General features: G+C 42.6%; 2 protein-coding genes across 3 annotated transcripts in view; both read left to right on the plus strand.

Annotated features, from left to right (window-relative positions):
* The window catches only part of GUCY1B1 (guanylate cyclase 1 soluble subunit beta 1), a 49,598-nt gene extending 36,441 nt beyond the window's left edge, over positions 1 to 13,157 (plus strand). For both annotated transcript variants that reach the window (XM_059066300.2, XM_067035402.1), the window contains 6 exons: positions 4,318 to 4,515; positions 7,502 to 7,739; positions 8,690 to 8,830; positions 10,233 to 10,387; positions 10,683 to 10,809; positions 11,917 to 13,157. In XM_059066300.2, coding sequence (XP_058922283.1) covers positions 4,318 to 4,515; positions 7,502 to 7,739; positions 8,690 to 8,830; positions 10,233 to 10,387; positions 10,683 to 10,809; positions 11,917 to 11,940 — 883 coding nt within the window. In that variant the 3' untranslated portion in view covers positions 11,941 to 13,157. The remainder of the gene's footprint in view (positions 1 to 4,317; positions 4,516 to 7,501; positions 7,740 to 8,689; positions 8,831 to 10,232; positions 10,388 to 10,682; positions 10,810 to 11,916) is intronic.
* Positions 13,158 to 14,769: 1,612 nt separating this feature from the next.
* TDO2 (tryptophan 2,3-dioxygenase) overlaps positions 14,770 to 24,626 on the plus strand; it is a 50,550-nt gene continuing 40,693 nt past the window's right edge. Inside the window, exon 1 of the mRNA XM_067035405.1 lies at positions 14,770 to 14,950. The gene's annotated coding sequence lies outside the window, so the exon portion shown is untranslated. The remainder of the gene's footprint in view (positions 14,951 to 24,626) is intronic.

Here is a 24,626-nt window from a genome sequence, read left to right on the forward strand (position 1 = left end):
TAATCACTCCGAGGTGAATTACAAAACGTAGAAGTTCCCATCTTGCGCTAATGAAGGAGTCCAATATCTTTTTATTCAATTGTTTCTATGAGGTGTGCTTAGACTTCTTATACGCCTCTCCATAGCAAGGGTAACTTCATTGAACATTTGCAATAAACTCAGAAGAAGTCATGTCTTCTGTTTTATTTGCCGTATCTTTGTCAATTTGCTGAGTGTTTGTGCCATTAGATCAGGGGATGCCTAATCTGAAGGTAGCTAACTGTAGCTTTGTACCTTCCAAAGATGCATCATGTCCATAAGCAAACCTATAAAGCGGGTAATGCGATGGCAGAAATACATGGTTATATTTGGCACCAATAAATTACTTTTCTAATGATTTCTGGATGTAAGCTATTTTATATTAAAACTATTTCACTGCTTTAACTGAGGTACACTATTCAAAATATAGTTTTAAGTCGACAGTTATGTAAATAATGTTATTTATAATAAACATCGGGACTTCCCTGGTGGCGCAGTGGTTAAGAATCTGCCTGCCAGTGCAGGGGACACGGGTTCGAGCCCTGGTCCAGGAAGATCCCACATGCCCAGGGCAGCTAAGCCCGTGCGTCACTACTACTGAGCCTGCGTGCCACAATTACTGAAGCCCACGTGCCTAGAGCCCGTGCTCTGCAACAAGAGAAGCCACCGCAATGAGAAGCCCGCGCGCCACAACGAAGAGTAGACCCCGCTCGCCACAACTAGAGAAAGCCCATGCACAGCAACAAAGACCCAACGCAGCCAAAAACAAGTAAATAAATAAATAAATTTTAAAAATAAATATAATAAACGTTAGAGGGAAGTAAAACTGTAGGTTGGTATTTTCCCAATGTGACAAGCATTCTACTAAAAGATGCATGGGAATTTAGAATAAGAAACATCTAAATTTACTTTAGAGCAGTAGACATAGATAACTATAGAACTTATTGTTAGGTGATATTTTGTGTGTTTATAACTTTGTGCAGACAAAATGTATGCACGTTATTTAGTAACACTCAAGAAAGGATGTTTTGGTGGGCTATTGATTAAAAATTTAGTTTAAAGTCCAGTTGATCACTTTTCATTTAAAGATATTATCTTAAAATTTCTGAAAAATGAAGTGAATTTTGTAACACCTTCCTTGGAAATTATTAATATGGTATTAAAGACTCTATAAGACTAATGATGGGTTTTTCCCTTGAGAATATATATTATGAAAATAAAAGAGACAAAATTAGGGAATATAAACTCTTTATATTTTTTATTAATAACCTCCATTGACCTAACTGTATCTTCAACTGCCGTAAATGAGCCTTCCTCCAGCTGCCTCTCTCCAGGTTGCGCTTAGGTAGAAAATGACAGCTTCTCAATAGGGGCAGTTTCTATTCATGGAGAGAAAGGTTTCTTTGGAAATAGAAGCAAGAAATTTAGAGTCTACTTGCTAATCACCATATGCAGAAATTGGCTACATAGTGACAACTCACCGATTGTCATATGGGACGTGCTCATGTTTATAGAGAAACCAGTACTCACACGAAATGAGATCAACTGAAAGCAGTTTTACTTACAAAATAAAGAACCCCAAGAGGAAAAATGTTCCTGGCACAGAAACAGAAATATAGATCAAGGGAACAAGATGGAAAGCCCAGAGATAAACCCACGCACGTATGGTCACCTTATCTTTGCTAAAGGAGGCGGGAGTATACAATGGAGAAAAGACGGCCTCGTCAATAAGTGGTGCTGGGAAAACTGGACAGCTACATGTAAAAGAATGAAATTAGAACACTCCCTAACACCATACACAAAAATAAACTCCAAATGGATTAGAGACCTAAATGTAGGACCAGACAGTATAAAACTCTGAGAGGAAAACATGCAGAACACTCTATGACATAAATCACAGCAAGATCCTTTTTGATCCTAGAGAAATGGAAATGGAAACAAAAATAAACAAAGGGGACCTAATGAAACTTAAAAGCATTTGCACAGCAAAGGAAACCATAAACAAGGCGAAAAGACAACCCTCAGAATGGGAGAAAATATTTGCAAAGTGACTGACAAGGGATTAATCTCCAAAATTTACAAGCAGCTCATCAGCTCAATATCAAAAAAACAAACAATGCAATCCAAAAATGGACAGATGATCTAAATAGACATTTCTCCAAAGAAGATATACAGATCGCCAACAAACACATGAAAGGATGCTCAACATCACTAATCATTAGAGAAATGCAAATCAAAACTACAGTGAGGTATCACCTCGCACCAGTCAGAATGGCCATCATCAAAAAGTCTACAAACAATAAATGCTGGAGAGGGTGTGGAGAAAAGGGAAGCCTCCTGCACTGTTGGTGGGAGTGTAAATTGATACAGCCACTATGGAGAACAGTACGGAGGTTCCTTAAAAACTACAAATAGAGCTACCATATGGCCCAGCAATCCCACTCCTGGGCATATACCCAGAGAAAACCATAATTCAAATAGAGTCATGTACCACAATGTTCACTGCAGCTCTCTTTACAATAGCCAGGACATGGAAGCAACCTAAGTGTCCATCAACAGACAAATGGATAAAGAAGATGTGGCACATATATACAATGGAATATTACTCAGCCATAAAAAGAAACGAAATTGAGTTATTTTTAGTGAGGTGGATGGACCTAGAGTCTGTCGTACATTGTGAAGTAAGTCAGAAAGAGAAAAAGATACCATATGCTGACACATATATATGGAATCTGAAAAACAACAACAAATGGTTCTGAAGAACCTAGGAGCAGGACTGAAATAGAGATGCAGATGTAGAGAACGGACTTGAGGACACGGAGGGGGAAGGGTAAGCTGGGACGAAGTGAGAGAGTGGCATGGACATATACACACTACCAAATGTAAAATAGCTAGCTAGTGGGAAGCAGCCACATAGCACGGGGAGATCAGCTCGGTGCTCTGTGACCACCTAGAGGGGTGGGGTAGGGAGGGTGGGAGGGAGACACAAGAGGGAGGGGATATGGGGATGTATGTATATGTATAGCTGATTCACTTTGTTATACAGCAGAAAGTAACACGCCATTGTAAAACATACTCCCATAAAGATGTTAAGAAAAAAATGGGAAAAAAAGTTAATAGCTCATTAAAATAATAAGTTTGGAGAACAATGAGACATAAGTTTTTAAGTTTTTTTAAGTTTTCTCACTCCATATGAGCATTTTAACCCTTCATTTTCATTTTACAGTCATAGTCATTTTTCCTCTGCTCACTGGCAGGTCTTGTAAACTGTTTGGTGGATGATCTGGCCTCTTTCCTGAAGGGTGTGTGTCAATAGTAAACTGTTTGATCATTTTATTTTCCTTTATTAGCATGCTAATTTTTGCTTTGATTTATGGACATTTCTGCTGAGAATATATTGCAGGGAGACATTTTATTAATCCCAATTTCTTTAGTAAAGTCACAACACAGTTATGTCATTTTAGAGAAATTATTATTATGAACGACTGGAAATAATTACTTTGCATTTAAAGAATTCAAACCAAGAATGGTAACCTTCAGATGTTTTAACCAAATACTAAATTTTTTAAAAGTCAGCTTTTTACTTACCAGATCTTCACCAAATCAATAAATATTACATTGTTCTAAGAATGACTTAAGTTACAAAGATGCATCAAATTCAGCAAGAGCTAGTACTGTTTCAAATAAATGAGAAAATTAGTCAAAGAAAATAAGAGTAGTAGAAGAAATTAGAGCCAGAAATAAGAGTAGAATAGGAAGTGCATGTTAGAAAGTCATGAGTACAGTAACGTCATGTTGAAGATGGGTCATAAATCAGGTTGTAACCCTTGCATCGTTGTCTATGAAAGAGAAGACACCTAGTCACGTCATGGAACCCCTGAGGCAACAATGAACTCGCTTCTCAGAAGAAACACTGTTATCCTTGTTAAAGAGAGTAAAGATAACTTTTTCTTCATCTCTTCATAACGAGAGGAAAATCTGTGGCAATAATAAGTAACAGGCGTGTGTTAAAAACCCGAACAGGTTTCGTAGGGCAGTTTTTCACATTATCTTTTAATTTAGGCTGATGGCGTTAGACAGTGCCGTTTGGCAAAACTGCATGTCAAGTTCACTGCTCTTTGACAGATGTTTAAATATTGAGAAGAATGAAGCACATTGCTCTTGTTTTTCTCCAAATTTCCTCCCGCCTGAGCTGCTGAATGGCAGGCGGCGGGCAGGATTAGGCTCCTGGCCAGGAGCCAGGGCGGTGTTACCGTGGGGACGCTGGGCGCTGACAGGGCCTCCTTCTCCCTGTGACAGTGTCATGAACCTGGACGACCTGACCCGGCGAGGGCTGTACCTGAGCGACATCCCCCTGCACGACGCCACGCGGGACCTCGTGCTGCTGGGGGAGCAGTTCCGAGAGGAGTACAAGCTGACCCAGGAGCTGGAAATCCTCACGGACAGGCTGCAGCTCACACTGCGCGCCCTGGAAGATGAAAAGAAGAAGACAGACACGTAAGCACGTGCCCTGTGCTTAAAGCGGGCGGGCAGGGCTGGCCTGCGTGGTAGCCGGCGGCCCTGCCGTAGTTAAGACTCACCGTCGGGCTGCTTGCTGTACAGCAGGCCAGTGAATCCAGACACAAGTTGCTGGGGCAAGGAACGGGGACCGTAGTCGGAAAGACAGCAGACCCGGAAGGTGGCGGGCTCGTGTCCCAAACGACCATCTGGCCCGAGTTAGAATCCGGGCTCCTTTTATACTAAAAGGGGTGGGACCAGCCAAAGGGGCGGGGCTAAAGCCAAAGGGTGTGGGACCAGCCAAAGGGGTGGGGCTAAAGCTAAGCACTTCCTGGTTCCCGGCAGCCTCTGGGGCTGGGAGGTGTGAATGTCTTCCTTCCAGCAGTGCTCCCTGGTGAGCCTGGTCAGGCTGTTTCCTGGGCGCTAAACAAAGGTATTTAGCTTAAGGCTCATGACCTGGGGAGCAGGGTTCCCAGAGATGGGCTATTGTGTACAATGTAACACGATAAGCAACACCCTTTTAGTGATTAGCTTGTAATAAATAGAACACAAAGGTTCTTCCCTACAACAAGACTCTGAGGCGTGGGACCCGCCGTAGGTAGGTCTGGAGTCCTAGGTAAACTCTTAACACATCACTTAAATAGAAGTTATGCACGCAGAAATCAATCAGTCCTAATAGTAATTTTACAAACCAAGCTGGAAGAATATACGTTTAAAGCATGTCTCTGGAAATCATTAAAAGAATAATTCCAGTGCATATTTCAAGTCCAACTACCCGTTCCTCCATTTCTTCACACAAGAGGTGTACCGAGCATCCTCTAGGTGCCAGGGCTGCCCAGGTGCTGGGGGACACTGAACGCTGAACTTAGATTTGACCATTATATTTTAAAAGCGTTCTGTTCTTGGACTCCAAATTATTTTGGGGTTCGGCAGGTGTGAGTCTGAGAGACTGTGGTGTCATCTGTGATGACAACAATTGCATCTGTAATTTGATACATGAACAAAGGTATCAAAACACAAAACTATTGTTTTTCTACGAATGGTGGATTAAATTATGAACTATTGGGCAAGTAACATTTAAGATAATATTTCGTTTTCAAGTAATTCATTTAAACAAATACAAATCGTGCATACTGCTTGGCCTTGCTTGAGTATATTAATTAAAATTAATTAAAAGCGTGAAATCACTGACTTTCGTAAAAGAATTTTACCAGCGGTCTTGCGTGTTCATTTTTAACGTTTGTCTAATAGGAAGCTCTCGTGGAGAACTGACCTGGTCTTCCTTCGTGTAAGAACTATGTCACTCTACTTGACACCATAGGGTTGGTAACAGCACCCCTTCCTGTCCTTTTCTTGCATTGATGTGTGTGTGTTGCCTGTGGATGGATGCTGTGCCCACAGGTAAACACATCAATTAACTCTTTATTGGCAGCCTAGATGGATAGTGGATCCACATAAATGTCTGTCTTCATCGCTAGCTTCTTCCTGCACTTCTACTTTGTATAGGGAAGCTGAAAACTGTAGTTTCTTCGACACCACTTTACTTTCCTCACGGCCCTGAAGGGAACCCCTTAAGAGTTCCAGGTATTTGGCAAATTTCCAGAAGTATGTGGGATGAGGTGGGCCAATCAGATTCCTCCTACCGCTCGAGCAACAACTCAAAATGTGTATTTATCAGTCTGTGGTGCAGCTCCCACCATGAAAAATAGCACATTTTATGGAGCTCGTAAGATAGTACTTAGGGCCAAGGCCCACAGTCACCTGGATTTGTAAGTCTGAGTTACTCAGATCCTGCTCTGGCTGTTATATTAGAAAACCACCAAGGTTTCCATCTTCGTTGATATTTGGTTTTCAAGGTGATTTAATTATTTACTGTGAATTTTTGTTGAAATGAAGTAGTTGTACTGGTCACATTTAATATTCAAATATAGCTTTAAAATATTGTATAAAACGTTCCCTGTTTGAAAGTGAAAAGTGAAACACTGAATAAATGCCACTAAAAGTGGCGGAAAAAGGAGACCTCGGCTCCATCTTGCACCTTACGCTTTGCACCCGTCCGTCTGGCTTAGGGGAGAAGGAGGCTCGGAGGGGGCGTCTGCTCCTATGCGCCGCCGTCACGTCAAGGGACCGCAGGTCTGCTTGCTTCCGCTTCTCCGCTCAGCCCTCCGCCCTCCCGTGTGCCCGCCGCCCTTCCCGCTCCCCACGGCCCCTGGTCCCATCGGCCTGGTCTCAGGCTTGTCAGCGGAAACCGCATCTTTTCTTGTCTAGACCAGTTTCTACCTGCTTTATCCGTTTCTTCCATGAGGGAGTGAGGCAGGAATGAAGCAGAAAAATCTGCCCTTTCTTCCGTCCTTCCTTCCTTCCTTCCTTCCAAGTCGAGTTGATGTATAATGTGTTAGTTTCAGGTGCACAGCAGAGTGAATCAGTTATATATACATATATACATATTGTTTTTCAGGTTCTTTTCTGTTGTAGGTTTTTACAGGCTATGGAGTAGAGTTCCCTGTGCTGTACAGTAGGTCCTTGCTGGGGAAATCTGCTTTTCACGTCAGATGACAAGCGTTGAGGCAGATGGCTTATCCCTGAGAGGTGAACGTGCCCCTGGTTTTGTGGGATCCGTACAGTGCTAAGTGCTTGAATGGCTTCTTGCATCCTGTGAATGTCACAGCAGGAGCATGGACACACAAGACCACGCGAGACAACTTGGACATCCGGTGTCAGTCCTCTGTTTTGTCTGTTTGTTTTGTTTGGCTTATTTTGATTTGCTTTGAGTTGGTTTGGATTAGGGGATGTTCTGTGGGATTAAAACAAACCAATTATTTATATCTTCTCGACTTGACTTATAAAGATGGCTAATAGCGGGTGTCCTGTCAGGACCCAAGCCTGCACGGTGCCCATGGCATTGACGTCTGCGAAGTGGGCCGGAGAGGCGCTGGGGCTGCGCTCAGCGTCTCTCACTGTGGCTTCGTCCTCACCCTCTGGGCAGGTTGCTGTACTCCGTCCTTCCTCCGTCCGTGGCCAACGAGCTGAGGCACAAGCGTCCGGTGCCCGCGAAGAGGTACGACGACGTGACTATCCTCTTCAGCGGCATCGTGGGCTTCAACGCCTTCTGCAGCAAGCACGCGTCCGGGGAGGGGGCCATGAAGATCGTCAGCCTCCTCAACGACCTCTACACCAGATTCGACACCCTGACGGATTCCCGCAAAAATCCGTTTGTTTATAAGGCAAGTCCCCTAATGCAGCGCTGCTCGTGGTTCTGAATTTTCACGCCGTGCCGTCCGGGGGCCCTGCGGTCACCGTTCCCTGGCTGTAGCCCTGCGGGCTTGGTGCGGGCTGCTCTCATGCATTCGTTATTTAGCACTTTCTTAAATAATTACCTCTCGCTCTAGAACATTCTCTTCCTTGTAACCCAAGTGAATGGAACAGACGATTCCCTAGCTGAAATAAAATGTTAAATCTGTGCAGGTGGTTTATCTCACGTAATATAAACATGGCATTTGTGTGAGTGGTCTGCAAGCGACGTTTTTACTGAAGGGTAAAAGTGATTTGCACAGTAGAGTCATGGAGCATGGGAAGGGGACTCAGATACCCCAGCTCGAAGGGGAACATTTGTAAGGCATTTCTGCCCTTGGTTTCAATTAGTAACAAATATAGCACAGGAGAAATGAAGTCAGTGCAATAGTGCTTCGTAAAGGCAAGAATGTGAACTAAACCACCCCCAGGCACCTGGAGTCATAGAAGTGCCACCAGGACTACTTATTTTATAGTCTTTTTCCGAGGAAGAGTGTAACACTTGGTGAGCACATCATAAAAATCGGTGGTTAATGACCCGGGTAAATCACTGAACCGGGGGCAGTGGGGCTTTGGCCCATCCAACCACCAGTGTTTTCAGGGGAAATAGCCTAGGAAATTGCTCCCCTGGGTGGTAAGCGTATCTGAGCTGAGAAGCCGGGACTTAACTAGGGGAAAACTAATGCCTGAATCAGACTCCAAGTGCCAGATGTGTACGTTTCAAATAATGGCGTTTCTTCTGTTGGAGTTGAAGGTATCAGAATTTTAAGCGATTCGGGGGAGGAAAGTTGGAAGTTATTGATAGCAGCTGGAAGCACATGTTTTGTGTCAGGGCAGCAAGTGAAACCGCCGTGTTTGTACTGACCAGTCTGTGCCCTGCTAGGTGGAAACGGTCGGTGATAAGTACATGACAGTGAGCGGGTTGCCAGAGCCCTGCGTCCACCATGCACGTTCCATTTGCCACCTGGCTTTGGACATGATGGAGATTGCCGGCCAGGTCCAGGTAGATGGTGAATCTGTTCAGGTTAGTAGATAAAACCGATACTATGATGGTAGCGATAGACCTTTTGGACAACTGATTTATATTCCTGACCAGCTAATCATTAATTACGTACATGGAATAACATCTTGACAACAAAGACTAAGATTTTTAATGTTTTTTAAATTGAAGTATAGTTAATTTACAATGTTGTGTTTCTACTGTACAGAAAAGTAGTTCAGTTATACATATATAATATGTATTCTTTTTCATGTTCTTTTCCATTATGGTTTAATACAGGATATTGAATATAGTTCCTTGTGCTATACCATAGATCCCTGTTGGTGATTTATTTTATATGGAGTTGTGTGTATATGTTCATCCCAAACTCCTCCTGATTTAGCCTCCGTCTCCCTTTCCCCTTTGGTAACCATATATCTGTTCTCTACGTGGATCTGTTTGTGTTTCGTAGATATGTCCATCTGTGTCATTTTTTAGATTCAACATATAGGTGATATCACATGATATTTGTCTTTCTCTGTCTGACTTTCTTCATTGAGTATGATCATCTCTAGGTCCATCCGTGTTGCTGCAGATGGCATTATTTCATTCCTTTTTATGGCCGAGTAATATTCCGTTGTATATATGCACCACATCTTCTTTATCCATCCTTCAGTGGACACTTAGGTTGCTTGCATGTCTTCGCTATTGTGAATAGTGCTGCAGTGAACATTGGGGTGCAGGTACCTTTGCAAATTACAGTTTTCTCCAGGTAGATGCCCAGGAGTGGGATTGCTGGATCATATGGTAGCTCTATTTTTAGTTTTTTTGAGAACCTCCATACTGTTCTCCATAGTGGCTGCACCCGTTTACATTCCCACCACCAGTGTTGGAGGGTTCCCTTTGCTCCACACCCTCTCTGGCGTTTGTTATTTGTAGACTTTTTAACGATGGCTGTTCTGACTGGTGTGAGGTGATACCTCGTTGTAATCTTGATTTGCATTTCTCTCATAATTAGCGATGTTGAGCATCTTTTCTTGTGCCTTTTGGCCATCTGTATAAACAAAGACTAATATTTTATTGAACCCATTGTATTATATTCTTCCATAGCAATGGGAAACCTGTGCGCCTGTCTGAAATCTTCTTTATTCCATGTACTAAAAGTCATGAGGATGAGATAAAACCCCCTGTCCCTTCTGGTTTATTTTTTAAAATCTCTTTCCTGTGTCTCAGGTAAGTTGCCAGATTCACATCTTTGAAAGCTTCAAACTTGACAAAAAGAATGTTTCTCTTGAAAGATTTTTGTGAGGGGTTTTGTCCGTAATATGCTTGGAGTTCTAGAGAATTCTTATGATTGTTGTATGCTGACTCTATGTTATTCTTTAATATAGAGTGAGCAATGGTTCATGTTGTTAAATGTAGTGAAGCAGAGCCCTGATTTCTGCAGATAACGATAGGGGTCCACACGGGGGAGGTGGTCACCGGCGTCATAGGGCAGAGGATGCCTCGCTACTGTCTTTTCGGAAACACGGTCAACCTCACAAGCCGAACAGAAACCACTGGACAGAAAGGAAAAATCAATGTGTCTGAATATACATACAGGTAAGAGACACATCGAGGTATTTACTGATTTGAAAAATGTCTCTTTGCATGTGTTTTAATTCCCTGGGTCATTTTAGTACCTTTAACATTTATCACTTCTGCTCTTAGCATTATTTATTATTTATTTGAGAAGATGGTGTCATTATTTCCATTTTAAGTGATTCTTCACCATCTTAGGAGTTTCTGCTGTGATCATTGTTACTAAAACCTTGAGGTACCTTTAAGTAACTTGGGTGTGTGTCACCTTCTCCGCAACCACACTCCACGCTTCTCTCCCTGTCCCTGTCCGCTTTAGATGTCTCATGACACCAGAAAATTCAGACCCGCAGTTCCACTTGGAGCACAGAGGCCCAGTGTCCATGAAGGGCAAAAAAGAGCCAATGCAAGTTTGGTTTCTATCCAGAAAAATTACAGGAACGGAGGTATGACTCATCAGAGTGTAATTCCTTTCTTAAGACACGGGGAGCTAAATCAGTCACTGAAAGCATGTTTCTCTTGCAAAGAATTCTTGCTTATGTGAGCTCTTCAGGAAAGCAGCGGAAATTCCGAACCATTAGTGAGCCGGTTAGAACAATACAGACTTCTTAGGGGAGATTTTACGGTTGCTGGTTTTGTCCTCTAATGAGATTAAAACCAAAGCACTAGGCGGAGGAGACCTGCTTTTGGCTGTTCCTCCGTAATCGGGCTCAGACCCAGCTGGGGAGTGGGCGGTGAGGGGCCTCCGCGGACCCTCCCCAGCGCCCTCAGCTGTTGTGAGGTCGCCACCAGGGCCAAGACCGGGCCGCCTTCACCGGCGGTTTCCTAACCGTGACGCTGCAGAGCCTCCTCAGGGCCGCTCCGTCACCTCGGGGGTGTCTGGGCATCGGTGGACATCCGAGTCCCTCGTGTGTCTTTCCTGGAGAGAAGAGCGGTTTATGCTTTTCCAGAATCTAACTGACTCCGCAGGGAAGCTGTATAGGTGCGTTCTCGTGCCCTGGGTGTACTCCGACCTGAACCCAGGTGCCGGGGGGCCTTAGAACTCTGGGGTTCGCTCGGGGGTCCTGTGACCCAGGGTGGCTCGTGCCACCGAGGTCCTGCCAGCTTTGCCCCCTCCCAGTGGGTTGCATCAGAAACAAGTCTGATGCTCTGTTCCCCGCTGAGGTACTGGTTCTTTAGAGGGGGTGCGACTCCTTGGCTATATGTCTTTTCCTGGATGTACACATTCCTTATAAATGCTTTTAGAGTAGAAGGCCTAAAAGGAATGGAATGCCGAGTTCTGAAATATTTATCTTCATCTTCTCTTCACTGTTTTTACGTCTGTTGCCAGCCTGCTTCCTGATGCTCTTCTGATAGGTTAGCTTCCCTCCAGCATCGCTCACTTCACTTGGGTGCTTCTGTCTCATCCAGCGTGACGGCGGGAATGACTTAGAAAAACCGTAGATACGAATGCAGATCAAGTTTTATTTTAAAAAAGAAAGAAAATCTTTGGGGAGTCCTTCGAGCTTTATTATCACTGAAAGTTAATACCCTGTTTTTTCCACTTTGTGAAGGAAACGAAGCAGGATGACAACTGAATCCTGGCCCTTGGGGTGAAGAGGGCGGGGTGAGGCCCGGGCTTCCCTCGCTCGTGCCAGGCCTGGGAGCGGTCACGCCCTTGGTCCTTCTCCATTTCCCAAGCCTTCCTCGTAGTTATCTCTCTCCTCATTCATTCTTCATTCCTCAGCTTTAGCTCTGCTGTTGAGTATTTTCAAGGTTTAGCATATTATCTGAAGTTTGGCTTCGTGTGGGTGATGTGAGCTTCGTGTGTCTTAAAATCCACTACAAGCATCACCTAACGTGGTGATTTGCAAGTAGTAGGCACCCAATAAATATTTGTTGAATTTAATTCAGTGAAAAAGAACAGTATTTGGCCATGTGTCTATAATATATATATATACACACACACCATGGTTTTCCAAATCTGTTCAATACTCTCTCTCTATATATGCATATGTATATTTTAATGACTATAACATATAAAAAAGTTTTATCATGTTGGTCTATATCATTATAGAAATCATTTTCTAAAGGAGTGAGTTCAGAATTTTAGGGAAAAAAATGCAATTTATTTTCAGACTCCCCAAATGAGAATTAATATATCATGCTAAGAAAATACTGACTATTTTGAATTATGCTAGCTTTCCTTCAGAAGTAGAGAACACACATTGCTGTTACTAAACTATTGGGTTATTCATTCAGCTCACGTGGCAATTATAATTCCTCTCAAATGCTGTCGTTTGCATTGTACCCCTTGTATAATTATAAATATCACTAATCCCATGCAGCTGTTAAAGAAAGTGGCACTGTTTCACAAGGAGCTACTGTGTCAGTTTGGGGTAAATGTTAGGGGCTCTGACCACATCCAAGGAAAAAGGTGGGAGCATGGCTGGGGTGTTCCTGTTCCTCAGAGCCCCTCCTGGCCCTTTATGCCCAGAAATTAGCTTACAAGAATGTCACTATCCAGGGCATCATGTTCAGAAAACTTACTTTAACTTCGACATAGAATGCATTCCTGTTGGACTCATTAGCCTGTCGTCCTTCAGTATCTCTGATAATTTATTAATATCTATCTTCATAAAACGTAGTACAATTACTTCTGTGTAAAAATGTTTGTCTTTAAATTTAGCATTTCCTATCAGCACATTGATATTTGTATAAAATGCTGTGTTCATGTGTAAGAGATCCTGCAATAAATTATTTTTTCCACTTGTCTCTAGACAGTTTTTAATTCAATAAAAATGAAATGAATAGTCTTGTTGGTCATTTGCTTGATTAGTGCCGTTTCTGGAAATACATCTCATCGCTTTGCCTGTTACGGGCTTTCATTTTGATTCCCTGCTGTTAGGATAAAGCTATTGACTGGTCCCTCTTCATCAGGCCTATTCCCAAATAGTCCCAGATGGGACCTTCCTTCAGTGACAGCGGCAGGACCGGCCTCGGCAGGGGTGGGGAGGGTCCGTGCACAGATGCCTGGGAAGTGACACCGACGGGCTCCCCGCGTTCTGGCGGGTGAGGGATGCGCACAAGTAACTAAGCCGTCTGACGGTCGTAGTGACGAAACATACTCAGGACACAGACAGAATATTCAGAGCGTGAGAAACAAGAGGACGGAAGTGGGGGGGGGGAAGGGGGCGGGAGGCCAGCTGGATTTTGTGATGGTTTTGTCTGAAGGTGAATTAATGCGTCCCTTGTAGAAGCTACTCTCGGTGCCTCTGGGGCCCATCTGGTCAGCTCTCCGGGTAGCGCCAAAACAATAGAACCGAGTGTTAGGTAAACGTAAGAGTTTCTCAGTTTGATTTGAGGATAGTATGTACATGTTTGTAAACTTTTACAGAAGAAGAGCAATTTATACACACACACAAATCTATTTCGAAACCAATTCATTATCTCATTTTACTTAAAGCTTGATTGATTCAGCAGATGACATGTTCTGTCTCTTCGTCGCGGAAGGTGTGACACTGGTCTGTAATAAGAGATCTGTACGTTTCGTCTCAGTCCCCGGCGCCTTTCTGGCTCCGAGCTCCCACACGCCTAGGAATTTCCTAAGTGATGAAAAGGACAAAGGTGTCTTGCATCATGTTAATGACGTGACTCGGGGCCTGCGCTGGGTTGGGGGGAGCTTGTTGCCGGGTGAACCGACCTGGAGTTCAGAGGGTGGGAACTTTTAGTCCCACCCTGACCCGCGTCTTCTGGGAAGGGAGAGGGCCTGGAGGTTAAATGCTTGCCAGCAGCCAATAATTTCTTCAAGCGGCCTGTGTGATGACGCCTCCAGAAAAGCCCAGAGGTCGGAGAGCTTCGGGGTTGGTGGACACGGGCCGAGGCGGGGGTGGGCCTGAAGCTCTGCGTGTCTCCCATCTGGCTGGCCTGAGTCACATCCTCTTGTAATTATCCAGGCAGCTAGTAAGTAAAATGGGTCCCTCAGTTTGTGTTTCTCTCTAGCAAACTCATTGAAGCCAAGTAGGGGGGTGTGGGAACCTTGGGTCTGCAGCCGGTTGGTCGCAAGCGCGGGTGACAACCTGGCCTTGCTTTGGTTTCTAAGTGGGTGCGTCTTGTAGGGCTGAGCCCTGAACTGGAGGAATCAGAGGCGATCTTGGCGTAGGTGGTGTCAGAACTGAGCTGCATTGTAGGACAGCCGGCCGGAATCCTGCGAGTTGCTCTGTGGTGGGAAAACACCCCACACTGTCAGTGGGTGCAGATTCTTACGGGGAAGAAAAGAGGCACGTCTCTGCTCACCGTCGAGCAGGTTTTGGTTTGCAGCCCCGCTGCCGGCTCTTGGGGCCGCTAGGGGGCGGCAGAGGGGCCGTGCAGAATCGAAGCGGGCGGGCGGAGGGGAAGGAGACGGGCCCTCGCCGGAAGCGCGGCTCGTGCGGCTCGGCTCCGGCCCGAAGGCCGCTCCCCGCGTGCGATCTGGAATTCATCCCTCCCAGGAACGTCATAAAATAGTTACTTTTACGCCGTTATGACCGTTTGTGTAGCAGGAAATCTACGCCCATGCATCATGTTCAGAAATTTCACCCACATTTTTCCTGCTGATTCTGTAGGAAGGTGAGTAAACGTGTCAAAACAGGCCATTTGTACTAGAAGCTATAGTTTCGTCCAGAATCATTATAGGCAAGCTAAGTTTCATGTAGCTTATATTAAAAATCTATCAAATAGAAATAAAAGTATTGTTTATTGACAAGGAGAAAATTGGAGAGCCCCTTATTTTGCATTAAAAATGTATTTAAATGATTCTCTCTTGCTTCTACCATACTGGAGCGAGGAAATAGTATAGGGTAGATGTAAAAAAACAAACAAAAGCAAAAAATCACTCTCCGGAGAGTCAGGAATCTGCGTCCAGTTCCGGCAAGGCCAATGCTGTGGTCTTGGCATGTTCTTCAACGTCCTAGATTCCTAATCTGTGAAAGGAGCTGCACAAGATGGTGTCTAGTTAATTCTTGCTCCAAAATTCCAGCATTTCTTTGGTAAAGATTTCAGGGCAGGTATGCTGTCGCTTTGGCCTGGCCCTCTGGGGAATTCTTAGAAAGACAATCCAGTCTTAACTCTTTTTAAGTCAAGGAACAGTGAGCAGATCAACTGGGTGATTTTAAAGCTAATTTCTAAGAAATGAACAACTCTCCGGCAAACACCTGCTGAAGACTTTGGACTCCAAGCTAAAATCAGAATGACTAGGTCATATTAGTGTCTACAAGTATTAAAGCATTAAAAACTGGCCCTATAATATTTCCCTAATTATGTTAAGTTCAAGTTCTTTAGTAAAGATCTGGGCTTTTGATTCTCTAAAAATAAGGGGAGAAAATGTACCTCTATTTCAAGCAGTAATCTTTTTCAGTAGAAGATAACCTCTTAAAAATTAAAAGACAGGAAGTGTCGGTGAAGCCACAGGCTGAGCCAGCTGAGTCCTCTGCTCCTGGGCAACTGGCCCTCGGAGGGGGGTGGGCCGGCTGGCCTGCAGCAGTGAGGGGCTTGTATTCTGGAATCAGAGGCGTGGCGGAGGCAGGGCCTGAGGAAAACATCAGTGTCCTGAAGTACCCAGAATTCAAAGTTAGGATCTGCTGAGAAACTCTAGCAGCCTGTTGAAGAAGCCAGCAGCTTGGAGGGTGAGAGGCAGGACAGATCTGGGAGTGAAAGGTGTCTGAGCCTGAAGCCTTTGCAGGTGCCCAGTTCCTGTGCAATGATGTTTTGGGGACACATCTGTTTAATGATTTTATAGCCTCAATTTGAAGTGTAGAACAAGATTTAAATAATGGGGTGGTTGTTGTTCCTTGTGTATTAATATACCTATTTTTTTTCCTCCAAAGCACAATCTTTTTTACGTCTGATTAGGAAACTACAAGGGCGCTCTCTCTCAGCAGGGTCAGATAGGAATATAATGTCAGTCACATACGATGTGAAGTTTTAAATTTAGAAATGTCTAGTAGCCACACTTTAAAAAGTAGAAAGAAACAGGTGAAATTGATTTTAATAATATGTTTTATTTAACCCGATATATCCAAAATATTATCATTTCTGGTATGTAGTCCATACCAGAAATTATTACTGAAACATTTTACATTCCTTGTTTCCTCCTAAGACTTTGTAACCCTGGGTGAATTTTACATGCCCAGCACATCTCAGTGCAGACCGGTATTGAAAGATAAACTGAGGCATATTGGAAATGTTAAGGTTTATTGGAGCAAAACCCCATTCCAGCCAGGCAGCAGTATAGTGGAATTGGCTAGGAGAGCTCCCCTAGAGGAGCTGGGAGAGACTTTTGTTACTGAACGCACGTTCGTGTGCCTGATGCACAGTGAGGCCAAACCAACCGAAATGTTGGAGTCTGGAGCAGAGAAAGGTTTATTGCAGGGCCCAGCAAGGAGAACAGCTGGCTCGTGCTCAAAACACCCAAACTCCCTGATGGTCTTCAGGGAAGAATTTTTAAAGGCCACTTCTGGGGTGAGGGCTGCAGGGTGCGTGACTTTCTTCTGACTGGTTTGTGGTCAGGTAACAGGGCAGGGCTCCAGGAATCTGTGCTCAGCCTGAAATCACTACCCTCCACCTGGGTGGGGGCCTCAGTTCCTGCAGAAGAGCTCAAAGTTACTGTTACGTGTATCCCTTCAGGAGGAACCAGAACCCTGCCCCAAGGCTGCACCATTGTTTCTTTTTTTTAATTTATTTTTTATTGAAGTACAGTTGAATTACAATGTTGTGTTAATCTCTGCTGTACAGCAAAGTGACTCAGTTATACATATATATATATATATATATATTCTTTTTCAAATTTCTTTCCATGATGGTTTATCACAGGATGTCGAATATAGTTCCCTGTGCTATGCAGTAGGGCCTTGTTGTTTATCCATTCTATATATTCTAGTCTGCATCTGCTAATCCCAAACTCCCAATCCATCCCTCCCCCATCCTCCTCCCCCTTGGCAACCACCAGTCTATTCTCTATGTCCCTGATTTTGTTTCATAGATAGGTTCATTTGTAACATTTTTTTAGATTCCACATATATGATATCATGTGGTATTTGTCTTTCTCTGTCTGACTTACTTCACTTAGTATAGTATGATAATCTCTAGGTCCATCCGTGTTGCTGCAGATGGTATTATTTCATTCTTTTTTATGGCTGAGTAGTATTCCATTGTATATATGTACCACATCTTCTTTACCCATTCATCTGTCGTTGGACAGTTAGGATGTTTCCATGTCTTGGCTATTGTAAATAGTGCTGCTATGAATGCACCATTGTTTCTTGACTGCTCCTCCCTTGTTCCTGCATTCCCTCATTTCCCTGATTAGCAACTGTTTGGTACTCAGGGAAGGTCCAGGAGGCTTAGAAACCCTATTTCCAACAAACAAGAAACAGGGGACATGGAAAGGACCTATACCTGAGAGGGCCTCACAGTGTCCTTCTTGGTTTCACTTTCATGGAGAAAAGACAGGAGCAGAGTAATGGAATTCCTGATTGGCTATAGTTTAAAGCTTCATTGACTGACTGACTAGTTGCTCTTAGGTTTCAATTTTATAACCTTGTTACACTTACAGGCTCGGGTTTTGGATTGTTTATGTCCGCCGCCAGGGCATTAGAGCCACATCTGTCTAAGAGCCTCCTGTTAATTAATTTAACCCAGCTACTATTCAGGTGCTCACAGATCGTGTGAAGCTGCTGGTCATCACTGAACAGCTCAGCTCAGACCCACAGGATGTTGATGCATGTGCTCGGATCCTCTATGAAAAGCGAGTAGTCCTTGTAGATACTTGTTTGCTCCGTGTCAGTACACTGAGTCATACCTGGTTATTTATAAAAACAAAGCAAGAAAAGTAGATGAATAGTTGAAAGTGTTCATTAAGTAAAGAAAAAAGTATATGCATGCTCATACTTTTTCATTTATAATATGCAGTTTTGAATAGAGCATTTCTTTTGAACGTAAACTCTCTATGTACTATGACACAGTAGAAACGGTGATAAGAAGTGTAATAAAGAAAAATGAGTTCTATCTGAGAGAGTTTTAGAAAACTATTTAAGGAAAAAGAAACTGGACCTTTTTATAAGTTGCTGACATTTAGCAACTTAGCATTTTCAGATGATAAAGGACCTTCCATTTTCACGTGACGATTCTTTTGCATTGTTTTTGCATAAGAAGCAATTATGAAGCACTATTATCTTTTGACAAAGCTAAGACTCTTTATAAAGATTGAGTTCATCACTCAGGTACCACCCACACTCCATTCTCCTGTTCATTTGTATTCCTGTTAAAGATTGTTCTTTCACTGTCGACCCAACCTGCTATTTCTGCATTTGACAGGAATATTACCCAGGTATTAACTAAAAATTAATCATGCCAAAGGCAGCTGCTAGAAGTTTTGCACATGTATATACACGAACAGTTTTTACTTTGCTTGTGCTCAACAAAATGTCCCAGAACTGTGGGGACTCTTCAGACTTTAGTGGGAGCAAATGTCCCCACCACAAGCTCTTCTATGTGATTTTACCAAAAAGTTGCTCCTGATGTATGTATTTTTTAGATTCATAACTCTTTAAATACAGCTCTTTGAATTCCTTAACAGGTAAATCCCTTTTAAAAAGAGTTCCTGTAAAAATAGTGTTAACACTATAATAAAAGTTACAAACTCCTTTTTAAAATGTGCATTTCTTTTAAGTGTTGTCTGTATTGCAACTGCTAATTGAACTTTGAAGACAAGAACGAGCTAAGGGGTGATCAGAGACCCTGCTGTCCCTGAAGCTTAGGACAAAGCCTACATCACCAGGTGGCCATCAGGGGGCAATACTACAGTCACTACAGAATGCCCTTGTCCCCAACATTGTTTGGAACTTTTTGCATGTGTTGAATCCTTTTAGCAAGCCATTGAGTAAATATCCTTATTATCACCTCCATTTTACTTAGAAGGAAACTGGGGAACAAAGTTTGGGTTCCTCACCTAAGGTCAGACAAGAGTGAGTGAAGAACCAGTAATTATACACGGTATAATACAGATACAGAGCCTGTGCTTCCAACCAGTGTTCTCTGAGGCGTCTCAGGTTACAGGTGAGCAGCTGGCAAGTGATGAACTTCCAGTGTGTGTCTAAACATTAGAAGATTGTTGGTCAGGTAATAAAGTTCTAGTTGGACAGGTGGACAAAGCGTGTGAGGGAGATATGACAGGTGGTTTTGGTCCCACATCTGATGACTAACACGAAGAACAGGATTTGGAGGCCTGAGGCACAGGCAAGAGACCAACGCAGGTCTAGAGAAGGGACACAAGGCAGCAACCACAGGACAGAACAAGAGAACCTGTGTGGTGTGCACTAGGAGAGATGTCCTGTTAGCAACTGGCCCCACTGTGCCTGAAGGCCAGATGGGCCTTAGAGTTTTCAGGCTGTGAGACCGACTAATTCAAGAGGGGGCTCTGCTGGGCTGGAGGGGGAGTACAGAACGAACATCATTGGCTGAGTCCTTCCATGAAGGCACCTGCTCAGAGTGCAGACTGCTGGCTCCCTGGATGTAGAGGAAGTCCTCCAGAGGGTGGCAACCTCACCGTCCTGCACCTGCCCCCATCACTAGCATTTTCTATTTATCTGTGAGGGCTGCTGACCAAGGGAACGGTTTTTGACTTTCCTTTCTAAGGCTTGAAGCAAGGTCTCTCAGAAATATACAAGACATTTCCTTTATTTCCCATCTTCTGTTGTACCTGGATGTAATCCGTTTCCATTCTTCTCTTTGTTCTAATGCTGATGACTAAAAACAGACATCTCTGTGACAGTGAAATAGAAAATCTTTATTCATTCTTCTGGTGTTATATCAGTTTCCAAGAAAAGGAGGGACCTGACTTCTTCAATGTTTCTTATTATCAATCTTATTTGAGCAATAAAATAAATAATGATAATATTGGATTGTAACCAAAGTACTTAAAAAAAACCTTTCTGAATCCATGCTGATTTAAATAAGTGACCGAAAAATAATTAAAAGAGGGAGACAGGACAACTCTTCCTTATGGAGTAATTCCAATAGAAATAATTATGAATGAATCAGCTACTTGGGGATAAAAGGGAAAAATTTGGAGAGTCTGAGTAATAGATCTAAAATGAAATCAAATTAATTAATAGGTACCTGGAGCTAACCTAGTCCATATTTTTGGCTAGGAATTTCGCTTCACTGTAAAAAGTAGTTGGAGTACTTAAAAATAACTCACTGTGTTACACTCTACTTAGCATAACAGAAAATTTCATTTTTCTCAAAATATGTTCAGGGAACAACACTATACATGTATTTATAGTATATCCCCCTTTCATATTTATATATTTTGTTGTATTAAAGATTACATGACGCTCTGTCTAGCATACCGTATATTCGTTTGGGAGTCTTCTTACATTACCAGATGTCAAGTCCCTGTTTTCTGTCCTCCATATTCTATATGCTTTGACAGATACTGAAGTTTGCCTTCTCATTAAGCCTCTGTATAATATAATTTCATATATTCTTTCACAAAATTTGAATATTGTATACACCGTTTAAATCTTTCAGAATTTTCCTGTATCATTAAAAAAGTCATTAATTCAATTTAACAAAATTTTAATATTAAGTTTATTTCCACTTTTTAACCATTATAAATAATGCTGCAATGAGTCTCATAAATTTTTGTGCTTTTTTCTTATTAGTTTCAGAAGATACGCTCAAGAAGAGCAATTTCTTGATAATAATTAACGCTTCTTAACGTATTTCTAAATTACCCTTCAGACAGACAGTGAGAGCTTTAGGGCAGTGTTCATTTTCCTGTCAACACGACAGAGTACTGTTAGTATTTTTATATTCATTAAATCTTTCAAGCCCTGATTTCTATCTCATTATTTTCTTGTATTTCTGTAATTATTTAGTGAGTCTTAGTATATGCATTATTTCCTGGCCATTCTCATCTCTCTCTTCCTGTGGGTATGGCATATGGAAGTTTCTCATAGGTTTGAACAGAAGTGAGCAGTCTGTATGGAGCAGAAACTAACACACCATTGTAAAGCAATTGTACTCCAATAAATGTGTTTAAAAAAAGAGAGAGAGGGCTTCGCTGGTGGCGCAGCGGTTGCGAGTCCGCCTGCCGATGCAGGGGACGCGGGTTCGTGCCCCGGTCCGGGAAGATCCCACGTGCCGCGGAGCGGCTGGGCCCGTGAGCCGTGGCCGCTGAGCCTGCGCGTCCGGAGCCTGTGCTCCGCGACGGGAGAGGCCGCAGCAGTGAGAGGCCCGCGTACCGCGAAAAAAAAAAAAAAAAAAAAAGATATTTTATTGTGTAATAACGTAAATGGGAAAAGATTTTGAAAAAGAATAGATATATGTATATTTGAATCACTCTGCTGTACACATGGAACTAACCCAGCATTGTAAATCAATTATATAGTCCAATATAGAATAAAAAGTTAAAAAAAAACTGGATCCATTAGCAGTGTTTCCCGGAATCACGTGCTGTCTTTAATATATCTAAGAAGCATGGCTGTAAATCACTCTCCTTATGGTGTACTGTTTAGAAATCAGTATTCCCAAATATAATTAATTCAAAATATATCATTAATATGTTTAATTAATTTCCATTGGTTTAACCCTGGGTAACAGGAGAATGTACTGTGTTTAAATAGCGAATCAGGGGGGTATTGTAATATTTGCAAATAATAAACCAGTTGCCAAAGTGAAGGAAATACGAAAGTTGTTTTGGAAGTCCAGAAGTTTTAGTGACATTGCAGTCTTTCTGTGCTCCGCTCCTAATCTGCAAGTAAACTGATAAATACTGTGCAACTTCCCAAGCACAAACTCACAGCCATTTCCCAGCATTACCCGTCTGTGTCTTCGCGAGAAGATAAATTCATCCCCTACAAAACTATCCGGAGGTGTACTCGGCTCCTCTCCGTTGTGTGACTTGCCCACTAATTTGGGTCTTATTGAATCTACACGTCACGGTGATGGCGAAATTTTTCAGGACTTAAGTCCAGGAATATTTGTTTATGTCAGGAGAGGCACAATTATGAAATAAAATCTGGATTTTAATGAGGCTAAGAAGATCAAAGAAAAAACAGTGTTTATTGCATTTACAAAACACTAAAAAAAATGCTTTCACGTGCTCGAGTCTGAGTGCTGGATTAAGGGGAATAAATTTGTTTTGCATAAAGCAAACCACTTTATACACATTTTACTTGAAAATTTGTTCAATTAAAACAAAAAATATTGTTTTGCTAATGAAATTGGCCTAAATTCGGCCACAATTCACTTCCCCATCACCTGCTCCAGTCAGGCTAAGCTTCTTACCACCTTCGCCACAGAGCCCAGCAATTGCCACGTGGGGCTCTGTACCGGTCATAGTCTGGGGGTGGTTTGTGCCCCAAGAGAAAACATACAGGCTTCGTAATTGAATTAGGGGTGTTTTAAATCCTGCTGGTGCTAAGATTCTGTGTCTGCTTTCCCGACAAGCTGTAAGCGCGTTTTCTGATTTACTACTCTGATTTCCGGTCCCCGTGCACAAGCCGGTTTTTCACTGCATGTGTGATTCTAACCCTGGCTCTGCCTAGGGTTCGGGCGGCCCTGGGCCCGGCCGTGCTTGTTCAGGACCTGGCCTCAGCCTTCCTGATACTGGCCTCTGCCCTGCCGGTCACAAGCATGCAAGGCCCTGTGTGTCAGTTACATGATAAGGTTCATTGCATAACTACTTGCAATAATACAGGGTCTAGGAGAAAAAACCCAGCAATGTTCGCTAAGGTTGCCTTGTATAACAAGGGGTTTCTTTTCTGGTTCACCAATATGTCTCCGAAATGGTGCCTACATTCTCTGCAGGCCAAATGGGAAACCCAGAAGATCGCTTCCAGGCAAAATGTCGCACAAAGTGCCCTTCTCAGGCACATTTTAAGTATAATAGGAATAACACTGTAAGTACATCAGTTTCCCATATTAAAATGAAACACAGAGACATCTATATTGGAGACAGAAGTGCTCGCAGAAATATAGCTGCAAATTTTCCAGCTTTCCATCTTTTTATCTGCCAAGTGTTTGAAGTGATAGCCTACCTACCATGTCTTAAAGAAAAGACTTTTTCTTCCTGATTTGAAAGATCGCTTTATTGTCTAGGCATTTACACAGGGAGCATGTTTTTCTGTTTGTTTCATTAAAATAAACACCAGCTTAAAACTGGAATCAAAACAGTCTTTCAAAGTAAGATACTTGGCTGTCCAGAAGTAAATCAGCTTTTATTTAGTTAATTTACTTTATTACAATAGATATAAGTACAAACACCAAATGTACTATATTGTTATTTCAGGCCCTCAGCTGAAAAGTATAAATAAGATACAAAGAGAAATGCTACACTTGCTCCCTGATTTTTAAAAAGGAGCTTTTTATGAAGTTTGCTTTGTAATTTCTGATGGGTCGTGTGATGTAGCAGAAAGAGACCTAATATAATCTTCAGTTCATCAAAATTGTAGTGATATGTCTCTGTGGAAAGTATATGGAGACCAGAGTCACAGGTTTGGGGCATAAATTCTTTGTGTACCACTAAGGACCTTCACAGGACAGTTACTTGAAATGCCGTGACTTCAGTTCCCTCATCTGTAAAATGAGACTAATTTGTATTCCCCCTAATACAGTTATTAGAAGACTCGAACTATATAATATACAGGTAAGGAACTTCACGCTTTCACACACTAAGTGATATTAGCATTATTCCCCAGTTGGGCCAAAAATGTAAGGTCATAAGCAAATTACTCAGACAGACCTCATTTTACTTTTCACTAAATTGAATTAAGGGATCGAAAGACACGATCTTTCTACGGTTCAAATTCTAAGCGTTCATTGACAATTCATTGCTGTAAGCTGCTGCTTCCTGTGATTGATCAGAATTTCATTTCCTGAGTCTTTGAAAGTAAAGAAAATACGTATGTTAATTACAAATAATTTACAAGACTAAAACGATTACCTGATATATTGCTGGCTTTGATTCAACTTCTTGGAAAGATGTTTCAAAGCTTTTTGACTCGAAAAGTAGAACAAGAAATGGCAGCAGGGTGTTGTTTCTTCACGAGGAACAGGGCAGCTGGAATCACGTGTTGCCATTGTACAAAATCCCTTACCTTCAGCGGGGTCTGAAATGAAAATTAGGACAGGATATGCAGACAAGAGGATTACTTCACAGTGCGGAGGACAGAGCTTTTGAAAATTTTATCATTTCACTTTCAATGTTCAAAACAGTGGTTAACAAGTTCAATCACTGCCC

The sequence above is a fragment of the Kogia breviceps genome, chromosome 6 (assembly GCF_026419965.1).
Source record: "Kogia breviceps isolate mKogBre1 chromosome 6, mKogBre1 haplotype 1, whole genome shotgun sequence".
Lineage (NCBI taxonomy): Eukaryota > Metazoa > Chordata > Mammalia > Artiodactyla > Physeteridae > Kogia > Kogia breviceps.